Source organism: Andrographis paniculata, unplaced genomic scaffold (genome assembly GCF_009805555.1).
Source record: "Andrographis paniculata isolate CXL003 unplaced genomic scaffold, ASM980555v1 Contig37END, whole genome shotgun sequence".
Lineage (NCBI taxonomy): Eukaryota > Viridiplantae > Streptophyta > Magnoliopsida > Lamiales > Acanthaceae > Andrographis > Andrographis paniculata.
Window position 1 is genome coordinate 738,030 of NW_026137570.1, and position 14,757 is coordinate 752,786.

The 14,757-nt window shown below is 30.9% G+C and overlaps 2 protein-coding genes and 1 pseudogene across 2 annotated transcripts; 2 read left to right on the forward strand and 1 right to left on the reverse strand.

Annotated features, from left to right (window-relative positions):
• The first annotated feature begins 1,923 nt into the window (after positions 1-1,923).
• Positions 1,924-6,026, forward strand: LOC127250236 (pectin acetylesterase 8-like). The gene is made up of 13 exons (XM_051273406.1): positions 1,924-2,076; positions 2,282-2,447; positions 2,550-2,632; positions 3,202-3,331; positions 3,436-3,515; positions 4,109-4,195; positions 4,275-4,399; positions 4,472-4,532; positions 4,621-4,674; positions 4,782-4,859; positions 5,150-5,255; positions 5,408-5,547; positions 5,627-6,026. Exons 2-13 carry the CDS (start codon positions 2,345-2,347, stop codon positions 5,732-5,734), a joined length of 1,155 nt encoding a protein of 384 aa, XP_051129363.1. The 5' UTR covers positions 1,924-2,076; positions 2,282-2,344; the 3' UTR covers positions 5,735-6,026.
• LOC127250237 (uncharacterized) lies at positions 5,515-7,724 on the reverse strand. Its single transcript, XM_051273407.1, has 7 exons — positions 7,394-7,724; positions 7,200-7,276; positions 7,052-7,121; positions 6,855-6,964; positions 6,637-6,751; positions 6,096-6,196; positions 5,515-5,709 (listed from the first exon to the last, which is right to left on the reverse strand). Exons 2-6 carry the CDS (start codon positions 7,261-7,263, stop codon positions 6,112-6,114), a joined length of 444 nt encoding a protein of 147 aa, XP_051129364.1. The 5' UTR covers positions 7,264-7,276; positions 7,394-7,724; the 3' UTR covers positions 5,515-5,709; positions 6,096-6,111.
• Positions 7,725-9,334: 1,610 nt separating this feature from the next.
• LOC127250421 (pectin acetylesterase 8-like) lies at positions 9,335-14,464 on the forward strand (annotated as a pseudogene).
• The last annotated feature ends 293 nt before the right edge of the window (positions 14,465-14,757 follow it).

Genomic DNA, 14,757 nt, shown 5'->3' on the forward strand with positions numbered 1-14,757 from the left:
GCTGTTGATTGAATGCATTAAAAATAAATTACTATCTGAAAGATTACTTTTTCAACAATCACATATATATTTATATTTATTTTATTTATATCATATATAAAAAAAATTGCATTCAAAATTTTCATACATATAAATATAAATGATACAAAAATCGTCAAATATCACCCAGAAATTTCTCAAAATTCCATCATGGTACTTACTATATTTGTCCAGAGAAAATATAATTTTTAAAAATACTACTCCCTCCGTTCCAGAATTTTGTATTTGACACGAGATTTAAGAAATATTAATATTATATTAGTAGAGAGTAAAAAATACGGATGAAAAGTTTTTTTTTGCCCTTGTGAATGTATTAATGTAAAAAACAGTGACAATTATGTAATAATAATGAAAAAGTAAGAATAATTATACAGTAATATGATTATTTATGGAAATGAGACTATTGTTTTGAAACAGACAAAAATGGTAAATAAGACTATTGTATTGGGATAGAGGAAAATATTATTTATTGTATTTAAATAAAAGAAAATAATGAATATATAGTTTACTATAGTAAATAAAAAAAATAAATAATGGCTGTATTTGTTGGTAAGTTTATTTAATGCTTATGCTTTAATAGTTTAAAATAATATTTTATTTAAAAAATATAGCACCCTACATATTTGTTAAAAATTAAGATTGAAATTTTCATATAAATAGTCTGATTAAATGCTTATTTTCTTATTTATTTTTTTATTAAGAAATAATTGAAAAGAACAATAAAATAATTTATCATGACAAAAAAAAATTGCTATTTAAATATCTAAACTCACATGGTTTGTCTGGTTTGAGTTTTGTAAGTAGTTAAAAGTTTGTGTAATAGAAAGATAAAATAATATTGTGTTAAATTAAATAATATATTTTTATTAAAAATTATGAATAAAAATGATTATTGAGAATAATAAAATTTGTTTTTTCTGTTTACTCGAAAGATATATTTTTATTTAATTTGACACATAATTTAAAAAATATTGTATTTAAATAATGTTGATAAGTATTTTTTGTTTGTAATTTTTTTTAAAAAAAATTCAATGTAATAGTATTAATGTAAATTTAAAAAATGTATAATGTATATAGTAAACTCTACACCTACAATAAAAATTTATACATAGCATTTGGATAAAAAATAAATAATAACTTTATTAAATTTGTGTAATAATAACTTAGTCAATAAAAATTTATTTCTATTTTCCTCTATTGAATTTATCTTACTATTAATTTTGTTATTTTTAATTATTTTTTTACTTTTATTATTTTTATAATAAAATATTTACTTCCTTCGTTCACATAATTTGTCTCTATTTTTTATTTTCGTCAGTCCCACGTAACTTGTTCTTTTTTTTTTTTATAAATATAATTATACACTTTAATTACATTTTAAACTTTATATTTTATAATTTTATAATCTAAATTAAAATATTTAGTTATCTTAATCTTAATTTATAATTATTTTTACTATACAATAATTATTTTTGCTAATACACTTCTTAATTATTTACTAATCATACTTTACCTATATTATCATGTCTACAGTAATACGCCTAAATTATCTAGACGGAAGGAGTATGTTTTAAATCTTAGTGGCATTCGGGTGTGTTTTTTGATTAATTTGAAAAATTTTAGTTTGTGTTTAATATAAAATAATATACTATAATAGAATATTTTATAAAATAAAATTTAATATATATATATATATTTTTAAAGAAGACAGAGTTTCAAACAGTAAAAAAATTAGAATTCGGATGTAAAAAAATGAGATATATTTTTATTAAAAATTTTGTAAAAAAAAAATGATTATTTTAAAAACTTTCCACAACAATAGCTGGATCCAATATACATATATATAGAGAGAGAAACGGAGAGAGAGAGAGAGAGAGAGGGGTTCAAAATCTGAACATTAATTGTAGAGAAGAATAAGTGTTGAACTGTGATGTGTCGTTGGATTCTCTCTCTCTCTTCTTTCTCTCTCTACAAATATAAACATTCAATAATTAAATAAATTACTATCTTACTATATATCGAATCCAATCCAGGCGAGTGAGTATTAAATCCATCATCACATTTTTATATATATATATATAGATATCTTCTTCTTCTTGTTGAAATTGTTAAGTTTGATTTTGTTAGAGGGTAGAACAGAAGAACACAACAGCTAGAGTTTTGTCTCTCCAATATATACATACATATATATATATCTGTATAATTTGCCCATTTCGTGTTTGTCTCTCTCTCTTCATTTCAGATATACATACACATATATAGAGAGAGAAAGAAGAGAGAGAGAGAGAGAAGATTGAAATCTGAGATGAAGATTGTGGTGGTGTTTGTAATTTTGGTTATCATCAGAAGCAGTGAAAGCTTCTTTGTCGATATTACATATGCTCAGAGTGCTGTTGCAAAAGGGGCTGGTAATTAATCAATTCTCTCTCTCTCTCTCTCTCTATATATATATATATGTATGTATGTATGTATGTATTTGTATGTATAGTTTATATATAATTAATTTGCAGTGTGTTTGGATGGGAGTCCACCGGCGTATCATATCGACAAAGGATTCGGACAAGGCATTAACAATTGGTTGGTTCATTTTGAGGTACCCCATCCCCACCCCACTTTTTACCAATTTTTACTATCGATTCTATTGGAGTGTATAAATATTTTTCGGACATTTATAATTTAAGTAAAATTTAAGAGATCCGCTTTTAACCAATTTTTTTAATTGATTTTCTGCAAATGTATAAGAATTTTTCGATATTTTTGTCGTTTGAATTTATGTATAAAGTAATTGTATGTATAACGATATGTTTATAATTTAAATAAAATTTAAGAATATTTTGGAAATGAAACGTACGAAAATAGTAAAAAAAATACTTTGAATTATTTGAATTGAGACGGCGAAATAATTTTTTTACCCCAGAACCTATTTGATTTTTAATAATACTCTTCGTAATATTGTGTAAATGAAATATATTTTATTTTTACAAAACATAATATCAGATTATTGCACAAATCAAAATTCAAAATAAAAGTTAAATCGAACCTCCAAAAAATTTCAAAACTTCACATTTTCTAAAACATATCTAAACAAATTTACCGGGTTTATATGTTCGAGTTCGAGTCGGGTATTCTTGTGAGGCAAATTTCTTTGACGGCGTACCGTAGGGAGGTGGATGGTGCAACAATGTCACGACTTGCCAAGCCCGAAAAAGCACCCGGTTGGGTTCGTCGAAGCTAATGGTTAAGCAAGTTGCATTTTCCGGAATCTTTAGCAACCAAGCAAAGTTTAATCCCGGTATGTTTTAGATTTTTTTTCTTTTTAGCTTTAATTTTTTTGCAAATATAGATTTTTTAATCGCCTTTACTAATATAGCGCTCGTTACGATGAACATTCTCTAGATTTCTATAATTGGAATCGAGTCAAGGTAAGATATTGCGATGGCTCATCTTTTACCGGCGACGTGGAAGCTGTGAATCCTGTAAGAATCCTACCTTACGTATCCGTAGTTTGGAAAGTCTTGTAGCAGGGAACGGTTAGGATGCTGAATTGAAAAAATCAGCACTCATAATATATACAAGCAACACATGATTTTATTATACACAACACATGCTGTGTATAATTAAAGACATGTTATGTTAGTTCATAATTATAAGTGTATTGTATAAAAATAGGTAGTGTGCTAAAATAAATTATTGCTTGTACTGTATAAGACTAGAGCATATGCTGTTGGTTCATGTGTTGTATTTGTATTGTTGGTTCATAATTACAAATGTATTGTATAATAGTATGTAGTGTGTTGAAATAAATTATTGCTTGTACTGTATAAGACTATAGCATGTATTGTTTATTCATGTGTTGTATTTGTATTATATGAATGCATACGGTATACTTCTGACAGTAATACCGTGTGCTGTCTGATAGCACACCGTGTGCTGCGGTGTGCTGTTTGTACAGTGCTGAATTTCCGTAGCCACCTCCCTTGTAGTATGTTAGTGTACTATGATGTTGTCTTGAATTTTACTTACATGTGGTTTGAAAAGTCTTATACTCTGTTTGTTCAAATCCGACTAGGCGAATAAACTTTACTTCCGAGGCGCGAGGGTCTTCGTTGCTATCATCGAAGAACTACTCGCAAATGGGATGAAAAATGCGGAAAATGTAAGTCCTCTTGTTCTTTTCTTACGACTAGACTTATGTCCGAATTATTACACCATTCGCCCTTTGTTTCCCTATGTAGGCTGTTATCTCCGGGTGCTCGGCTGGTGGATTGACGTCGATCCTCCATTGTGATAGATTCAGGGCACTTCTCCCCCCGAGCGCGAAAGTAAAATGCTTCGCGGATGCCGGATTTTTCATCAACGCGTAAGTGTTCACTCGCTGTAAGACAACTGCGATTTTATATGCGACTGAGGTTGTCTGATTCTTATTTATTAGTCGGGATGTTTCTGGAGCTTCGCACATCGAAAAATTCTACAACGATGTTGTCCAAACCCACGTAAGATCATATATATATGTAACAAATTCAGTCGTTTCTCGATCTTCTTCTTCGCTTTAATGTCATTTCATCGACAACTCGGCTGCAGGGATCAGCGAAGAACTTGCCTTCATCGTGTACCTCTAGAATGAACCCAGGCTTGGTAATTCTTGCGACTCGACACTGATTTTTTTCTTTTTTTCTTTTTTTATTGAAATCTTTTTTGTCGGGAATATCTAACTTCATGTAGCGATGCCGCCAAAATTGCAGTGCTTTTTCCCGCAAAATGTGGTTCCGGGAGTTCAGACGCCTCTTTTTCTCGTAAACGCGGCCTACGATTCATGGCAGGTTTGTGCAACGGTGAAAAGTATTATGTAATTAAAGATATATATATTTTTAAAAGCTTGAATTTTTAGGTGAGATGATCAATTAACATAATCCTTGTTTTGTTTGAACTATTTCGATGTCCTAATTTCGCAAACTTGAATTTTTAGGTGAGATGATTAACTAATATTATTCATGTGTTGTCTGAACTATTTCGATGTCCTATCTTCGCAAACTTGAATTTTTAGGTGAAATGATAAGTTAACATCATATATGTTATTGTCTGAACTATTTCGATGTCCTAATTTCGCTAGATAAAGAATATATTGGCACCCGGCGTAGCTGATCCGCACGGCACATGGCACAACTGCAAGACCGATATTACTAAATGTTCGAGCGCGCAGCTCCAAACGATGCAAGGTCGACAAGCAATTAGACAACCTTATTTATTTCTATTTTAGCCACATTGGATCTAACATCCAAGAAGAGGATATCTCACCACTTGATTTACAAAAACTTATTTTAACAGAGGTTTATTGTTTCCGCACAATTTTCTCGATATATTTTTTCAGGGTTCAGATTGGAGTTTCTAAAGGCACTCGGCGGCGTAGGCTCGACAAAGGGGTTTTTCATAAACTCGTGCTACGCACATTGCCAAACCGAGACGCAAGAAACCTGGTTGAGAGGCGATTCACCCCTATTGGACGGAAAGGTCGAATACTATGAATACATACACATATATATATATATGTATATATCGAAAAATGTCTGAATGTGTGAAATGTTTGCAGTCGATAGCAGCAGCAGTAGGAGACTGGTATTACGACAGAAGTCCGTTCCAGAAGATCGATTGTCCGTACCCTTGCGATAAAACCTGCCATAACCGACTTTTTGAGTAAGGCGAGCGCCTGCACGGTACGCTCGAAAACATTTAATACTCGTAAAGAAAAAATATACATATGCGAAAGGCGATGTCTCGAAGACATACTTCGATTATTTGTCAAGGCTTCTAATAAAGGAAATAATGTGCGACCGAATCCGAGCTATTTATTCGATGTTGCAACATTATTGATGTATTCGTTAATCGTTACTACGTTGTATGCGTCGATTATTTGGAAGAACATTACATTGTAAAGGAGTGTTTATGTGGACATGCTTCAAATGTTGTAATAAGGACACAGATTCGGATCATATTGATTTTGGAAAGATCGAAATATATCTAAACTAGTATAGATCGATGAGTAGCGCAAGGGTACATACCTTGATCCGATGAAACTCATAAGTTTCTTCGACTCAACTGCCCGGCAAGCTGATCTACGGCTGCCATAGCGCGCGACGCTGCTCCAAGTGAGCCCTCGTATCTGTTAAGGTGCAAATAAATAAGAAACTACGAGTACTTTGTTCTCTCTTAAAAATTAATTCAAGCGACGAATATTGTGTAAGAACATGCTTACTATAAAGGATTATCTAAAACTTTTGCGTATAATTTCTACACAAATATTAAAGAATCCTCTGTAGTAAACACACACCGTAAATTAACTCAGTCGAGTCTATAAGAACCTTCAAAGATCTATTTCTTAGTATAATCGGTTCAATTTTTTAATTCAAAATATCATATCAAACGCTTATTTATATCGCATCAAACACAATTCAATTCAAATTTTTACTATTCTTAAACCCAAACTCCAATCCAAACTTCAGAAAAATGTAACACATGAAAGTGAACATGACCATTAAGCAACATTCACAAAAATTGAGTAATTTTATGGAGTCGCAGAAAATAAAATTGGGGAAAGCTTACAGCCCGACAAGAAGAAATGCTGACGTTTGCATCACAATGGCACCTTCCCCAGTCGGCTTAGCTGAGTTTATGCACCGGGCGCAGAACCAACTTTTGTGAATCGAGGTCACAAGATCTTCCCCAAACATCGAATCGAAAACACATATAGCAATGCATTATACTATACATTACTAATTTTACCAATGAAATACATACATATGTATATATAATATACTTACATTGGTTTTCGAGGATGAAAAAGGTCTCCATGGGAAGTTTGTTCCTCTTAACAAAAGTAAGGAATTCGCTTATTTCGATCGGATCAGCTTTAACCCCTTCTTGCTCTGCACTACAATTCCAAGATTCGACTGAATCGAATCAAATCTAAGAATTTGAGGCAACTGAACTAGCTAATTGTATGCACACTCACGCTTACATATTGGATACTATGCGCGAAGGCCCCGTAGGATCGTAGTTAATCAATATGGCGCCTCTCAAAGGTTGGTCTGAAAAATGTGCCATCAGAACACACATCATAACCCACTAATGTAAGAATGCGATGAATATTGCATAAAGATTATCACCTGAAGTGCCAACGTTGTTTGGTGCCCATTTCTCCCATAGTTTTCGCACGACGCTCCAATCCATTGCTCTCCAGAAACTGTAATAATCGAATCGAAAAATCATTTCTCTGTAAGATAAAAGACCCAGCTGCCTCTCAGGCATTTCGTCGAACGGTTGACACGCACTAAAATAAATAGAAATTTTAAGAGCTCACCTTCGTCAATACGAGACAAAAACCTGATTTTTCACTGACATTGATTATTACTCCGGCGACGCCCTTCCCGAATCTTAGATAAATCCAGTTTTGAATTGACGAAATCGACGGCCGAAGTAGCTCCTTTGTTCTCTGTTAGGGTTTTGGTTTTGTCCTGTTTCTAGGAGCACGGAGAGACGCCGCCGGCGATGACCTCGACGGCGGAGGGAGGCGACGGATGGTGGGCGGCGGGAGACGCAGTCTGCAATCGGAGAGCTGAGATAGGATTTCACCTCTTCCTTTTCATTGAATTCCAACAGTTATGGATCATTTTTCTGTAGGTAGCCCAAATTTCAAAAAGTTCAAAATAATTACAGCCCGTTCTAAAATATTTTATATACTATAAAACTAATCTTTTTTATCAATTACTCCATCCTCTCGAATAAGATTTTGATATGTTCCATAATAATTTGTTCATTTATACATTTTAATTTTAATTTAAATTTCATAATTTATAATTTTTTTAATTTTAATTAAATTATTTAATTATTTTAATTTTAATTATTTTTTTTAATTTTAATTAAATTATTTTTATTTAGTAATTATATTTTACTTGAATTAGTGTACACTAACACAAAGAATTTATTCGGAACGGAGGGAGTATATTATTTTATTCAATTTAATTAAATATTTGTTTTGAAATTCTTATTTAATTGTCATATCCTATTCCTAGTAGAGTTATTAACGAGCCGAATTGAGACGAATTTTAAGTGTTCGTGTTCATTCGTTAACGTTCGTAAACAAAACTCGTGTTCGTTCGTTAAACTTTTGAACTCATTTGTGTGTTCGAGCTCGGCTCGTTAAGAACTTTTATTATTTGAGTTCGTGTTCATGGTCGGCTCATTTGGGCTCGATTAAGTTTGTTTAAGCTCATTCGTCTAACTTTTTTAATTTATATATAAATTAAAAAGAAAATTTAAAATTAGTTTATTTATTTGGACTTGTTGGTTAATCAAGCGAGTCTGTTTATGTTATTCGGCTCGACTCGTTAACATTCGCGAATGAGCTTTAATCGAGCCGAACCGAATCGAGTTCATGAACGACTCGGCTTGTTTAACAGTAATAAATGAGATAAAATAATTACTTAAACCATAGTAAATTAATATAAACATATTCACGGTTACAAAAATCAATCCGACCTGATAATTCGATCTGAACATAACTTGAAATTATTGAGTTTGGGTTGAGAGTTTTGATGGGATTAAATTCGTTTAACTTATTTAATTAAATGAGTTAAGTTTATGTACAAATTGTCAATCCATCTAACCTATTTAATTAATATTAATTTAAATTTAAATATATTTTTTAAATTTTATTAATTCAAGTCACATATTCAAGGCCTGTCTTATAAAAATAAAAAAAATTCAAAAATAAAATTTAAACTAAAATCTTATAAAATTAGGGTTAAATAAAAGAAAGCCTTTGATTTTTCTTTTTTTTTAATAGATATAAAACAAAATCCATAATATATTTGTTGTGTGTATTATTATGTAGTATGTTAATTCGAATATTGGTTTTATGGTATAGATAAATAGTTTTTGTTTTAATATATATATATATTATGCATTTAAAAAATTTATTGATAAAAATTCTGATTTTAAATTTAAAATATTTTTTTTTTTAAAATTTTAAAAGAGATGTACGGATCAATTCAGATTGATCAGATTAATAAAAAAACCAGATTAATATTGCAAATATCAACTAATTTAATTAAATAAGTTAGATCCAGGTCAAATAATTTCTAATCCGTTTATAACTTATCCAAATCCAAATTGAACCCGATTTGATCTGATTCAATTGTCATCCTTAATTATATAAATGTAATAAACAAGCACACCCTAAATATATTATTAAAAAATTAACAACCCTTAAAAAACCCTAATTAAGTTTAACAGCCGCCACCATCTTCTTCCACACTCCTCCTCCTTTTCCTTCTTCCATTTTGGTTCGCCGTCGCCACTGCCGCCGCCGCCACCGCCACCGCCACCGCCACCGCCATCGCCGCCGCCGCCGCTAAAGAGATTCAGAGGCAATGGGAAGAATTCAGCAATGGACATTGCAGATTGCGATTTGTCTGATTTTTGTGCTCAGAACTGAGAGCAAATTTATTCACATTACTTTTCTTGAGAGTGCTGTTGCAAAAGGGGCTGGTACGCTTTTGTTTTATTTTTTTAATTTTTATTTTTTAGGTAATAATCTGTAAATTTTGGAAATTTTGAAGTTTTGAATTTTTTGTAAATAATAAAAATGAAGCATTATTTAATACTATATTTTCCAAGATTAAAAAAAAAAGAAGAATTTCATACAATGACTTCTTTTTGTTAACCATATTTATTCTCATTTTGTCCGAAGATAAGACAACAATTTTACTATCAAACAATAATTCAATTTTTGTTACTATTTTATTATTTAATATACATATAAATATTAATTCACTTCCATAAGCTCGGATATAGCCCGGTTCATTAACATACCGATACTTACGGCCCAAAAATTTTCTGGTTTATTTTGAAAGTCCAAACACATTTTTTCTGTTGAATTCGAATTTTCAGGCTGTCTATTTTTACCAGCTCTATATAATAATTATTTATATAAAAATTTCAAAATAAAACACAGTAAATATGTATTATTACATGATACATAATTTTATTTATTTACCAATCATATATATATATTGTTACAGTTTGTTTGGATGGAAGTCCACCTGCCATTATTTTGATGGTGGATCTGGATCAGGGAGTCGAAATTGGTTAGTTTGGTTTCAGGTCAGAATATCTTTATGTGTATATTAATAAAATAGCAGCTTCTTCTTTCACATTTGTCCAGCTTATGATGATTCCATATATATATATATATATATATTCTTTATATTTTTATTTATTAATAATATTTTTATAAAAAATATTATATTAAATATTTATTTATTTTTATTAGATACGACAAATATTTATTTATTTTATTTCTAAAATTTTCAAAGCTAAAACCCCCAAAACCAATTTATATACTAAAAGTTATGCTTTGGATGTTATTCATTTAACTTTGAAAATGTAGGAAAATAATTGTGCAAACATATAGGAGTGTTTGTTTTGTAAAATTGTTGGAAATAAAAATATTTTATGTGAGGTATAAAAAATTACGTAGAGAATATAAAAATAATGAACGCGTGTAGTATATTAATTTTTTTGGAAAAACGTGCATGAAAAAAAATTGAAAGAATACGCCGAAGAAACACACTTAAAAATTTCATAATATATGATTTATTTTTTTTGTGCGTGTGTGTATATTAAGTAGTGTAGGCTCATAATCTTCTATCTCAAAGTCGTAATTTTAGCCCCCAACGACGATGTTCTAGCTACACTACTGAATATAATGTTTTATGAGGTGAAAAAATATTTAACTTTGTTTTGTATTGTACGTATAATCTAAGTTGATACATATATATATATATATATACTAAAAAGAATTTGCATACAAAATTAATTTTGATTTCAATAAAATTAAATTCAAAAAAATTTCTATATTTTGAAAACGCGTCGCACATCTTTAGTTTACTATTTGTAGTTTTAATATCTCTATTAGTATAGGGAGGAGGATGGTGCAAAAGTGTCATTGATTGCGTGGAACGGAGTAATTCCATTTACGGTTCATCAAAATATACGCCGGAGTTGATTCATTTTAGTGGAATTCTTTCAAACAATGCTTCTGAAAATCCCGCTATGCTTTAGATTTTGGATTTATATTATAATGTTATTCTTTCGTATAAGAAGTATTTATTTGTGGTTTTTATTGTGCTTAGTCTGAATTCGAAAAAGTTTTGAATTTGTGACTTAAAATTTATTTTTTTAAACGAACACAGGGTTTAAATAGTAAATGATTGAAAAGAAACTAAGAAACACAAGTAGTATTTTCATTTTGGTACTTTAGAGGGCGGCATTAAGATTAATTAGTTCTAATGAACGTATCATAATAGACCTCTATTTTTCCAACACTAATTTTCGATTGTAATTCCCAAAACTAATAATAAAAAACACAAAATATTTAATACAAAAGTTAAAAAGTAAAAAGAAATTACAAATACTTATTATAAAAAGTTATTTAAAAAAAATCAAAAAATCAAATATTCAAACTAAAATAATACTATATTTTATATTTTCGACACAATTTTTCATATCATATACCAAAAATCATAAGGTGTATATTAACATAACAACAACAACAATAATAATAATCTACACAATAGTGATAATACATTGATTTAATTCCAACACATCTTTTTGAAGTCTAATTTCATTTTCGTACTATTTACTAATTTTTTTCCCATTATTAAACGTTTATTTTCATTATGAGACAAAAAGAAATTTTATTCTATATTTTCTATGACATCTAATCAAACAAATATTCGATCATATTACATTACATACAATTTTAATTCAAATTTTTAGGAAATTGTTACGGTAGTGATATGGAAAATTCACCACCGAATCGTACTGTTAGTTCATGTGCAGTACTTGTATTATATTAACACATGTAAATGCATCAACTTTAGATTTCCATAACTGGAATCGAATTTGGGTTACTTACTGCGACGGTGGATCATATATGGGCGACATAGAAGCTGTGGATCCCGTGAGACTCCTTTCTTTCATCGTTTACATTTTTATTTTTGTATGTTATTCTGAAGAAAAATACTACCTCCGTCCGGCTCTAAGGGTCCCATTTACTTTTTGCATGTTGATATTTAAATATTAATTATTATATCAAAACGCAGTATAAATTAAGAAAAAATTGCAAAATTACTTCTATTAGCGTGTCTTATAATACTAATAGAAGGACATTTGTATAAAAAGTTATACAAATATAATGATATTTTTAATGTTAAATACAATGACGCAAATGATAAATATGACTTAGAGGCGGACGGAGGGAGTATATTTTATGGACAGTTGATTCTTGAATCCAACAGACAACGAAACTTCACTTCAGAGGCGCCAGAATCTTCGATGCTGTAATTGAAGAACTATTAGCTAAGGGAATGGATAATGCACAAAATGTATCGATCATTTATTCTTCTTAATTTTCTTAAAATCGAGCTTTGTCCAAATCATTACAACATTGTTCAACATCGACTTCCTTTGTAGGCGATTATCTCTGGAACCTCGGCAGGAGGATTGGCGACGATCCTCCATTGTGATAAGTTCAAAGCACTTCTCCCCTCGACTACCAACGTAAAATGCTTATCGGACGCGGGCTATGTCGTCAATATGTAAGCGCGCAATATAAATATGCTGTAAGAAATTGCGCCGTTATCCTCAACTAAACTTACTTTTTTATTTTTTTTTTGTCTTAATTCAATAGAAAGGATACTTCTGGAGATCGTTATGTCGAACATTTGTTCAATGAGATCGTTACATTGCATGTAAGAAACCGTTTGTGTCATTTCTCGATGACCATGTTCTATTAATTGGTTTCATTCAATTCTAATGCTATAGGGATCAGCCAAGAATTTGCCTTCATCGTGCACGTCGAGAATGAACCCAAGTTTGGTAAAATTCAACCCTTTTTTTTTTTTTTCGACATTGTTGGACTTGTAATAACTATATATTGGTCGATTACTGCAGTGCTTTTTCCCTCAAAACGTTGTGCAACATATCCGGACACCCCTTTTCGTAGTAAACTCTGCCTATGATACTTGGCAGGTGAGTGAGTACTTGCGCAAATATCTTTGCCAATGAGATATTTAAGATATTGTGTTTTAGATTTAGATTTGGTCTTATCTAACCCCTTTATTTTTTTTAAAACTTTAATAGACCTTGTTTAAAAATAGTCCCGTAAGTAATTTTTTTTCGCTAAAATAATTCTCCGATGCTAGACTCGCCACGCTGGTCCGCTGTCGCTGACATGGCGCTGACGCAGCTGACATGTATCGCCACGTAAATACCACGGACCATTTTAGCGAAAAAAGTTACTTGCAGGACGGCTTTAAGACAAATTCCATTTAAATGTTCTAAAAATTGATAAAATAGGTCATATATAGGAGTAAAAAATAGTTTATTAAGACATTTTGTAAAGAAAAAAAAAAAATTCACATGTCACTGACGTGAAATCTACGTGGCAATGACATGTCAGCCGCATCAGCAACGACGGGCCAGTGTGGCGAGTCTGGGTCCAAAAGGCCATTTTAGCAAATTTTTTTTACTTACGGTACTATTTTCAGACGGTCTATTTAAAGTTCTAAAATGATAAAAGGGTCTGGGACTTAGAAAACAGTTTTTGATGATCAATATAATGCAATTTTCCAATTTTTATAAAATATTTTCACACTATCTTTGCTGTTGTCTGAATGTTTTGATGTCTTAACTTTCACCATGTGATTAATCTATTTGTGCCCAATTTCACTGATCCTAATGGCCGTTGGACGAAATGCAAGGAAAGTCTTTCAGACTGCTCTGAATCCCAAATCGAGCTCTTGCAAGGTCGATGAGCTATCCTCGAATTTCATTTATTTACTTTTTTGTTTTTACGGTTAAAATATATTTAGAAATAGAGAATTTCAAATTCTTATTCTAATATTTACAACCTCAATCCCTACCAATAGTTCAAATTCTTGATTGAATCGGACAATGTATTTCAGTTTTCAGATTAAGATTTCTAGAGGCACTATTGCGAAATGTCCGGAGCTTGACAGGGTTCTACATCGTCTCTTGCTACTTGCACGGCGAAGTCCTGGGAAATTGGTTTGGCGAGGCTTCTACCCGGTTATTCGGGAAGGTCATATAATATTCTTATTTCTTTGCAGAAGCCGATGTTGTCTTTACATATTTGTGTAATGAATTTTGAATTTGATTGCAGACAATTGCCGAAGCAGTTGGAGATTGGTATTTTGAAAGAGGTTCGATGTTCCGGAAGATCGATGAGCCCTACCCCAGCGACAAAAGTTTTTGTCCTGGTCACATTTCTGCATCGGACGGCTACTCTATACTCGACGCACTACAAGAAAATATTATTTTTCTAACGAAATTTTTTCGTTTCTAAATCCAGTTTTTTCATTACTAATGATATTAGAAACATAATTAAGGATGAAATTACGTTAGCTACGTGAACTTTAGAGACAAAATTCCGTTACAAATATACTATTTTATTTTTTTGTAGTGATGGCTCATAGCAGCCTGCCGGGCTTAGGTGAGGATAGTACTAAGATGGGGTGGTAAAAATCCTCGTGTTGCAAAAAAAAAAAAAAAAAAAACAAAAAAAAAAAACTCGATGTATATTTTGCAAACTATACATATATGTGAGAAGTGTTATTCACAAGATATGCTATGCTATGC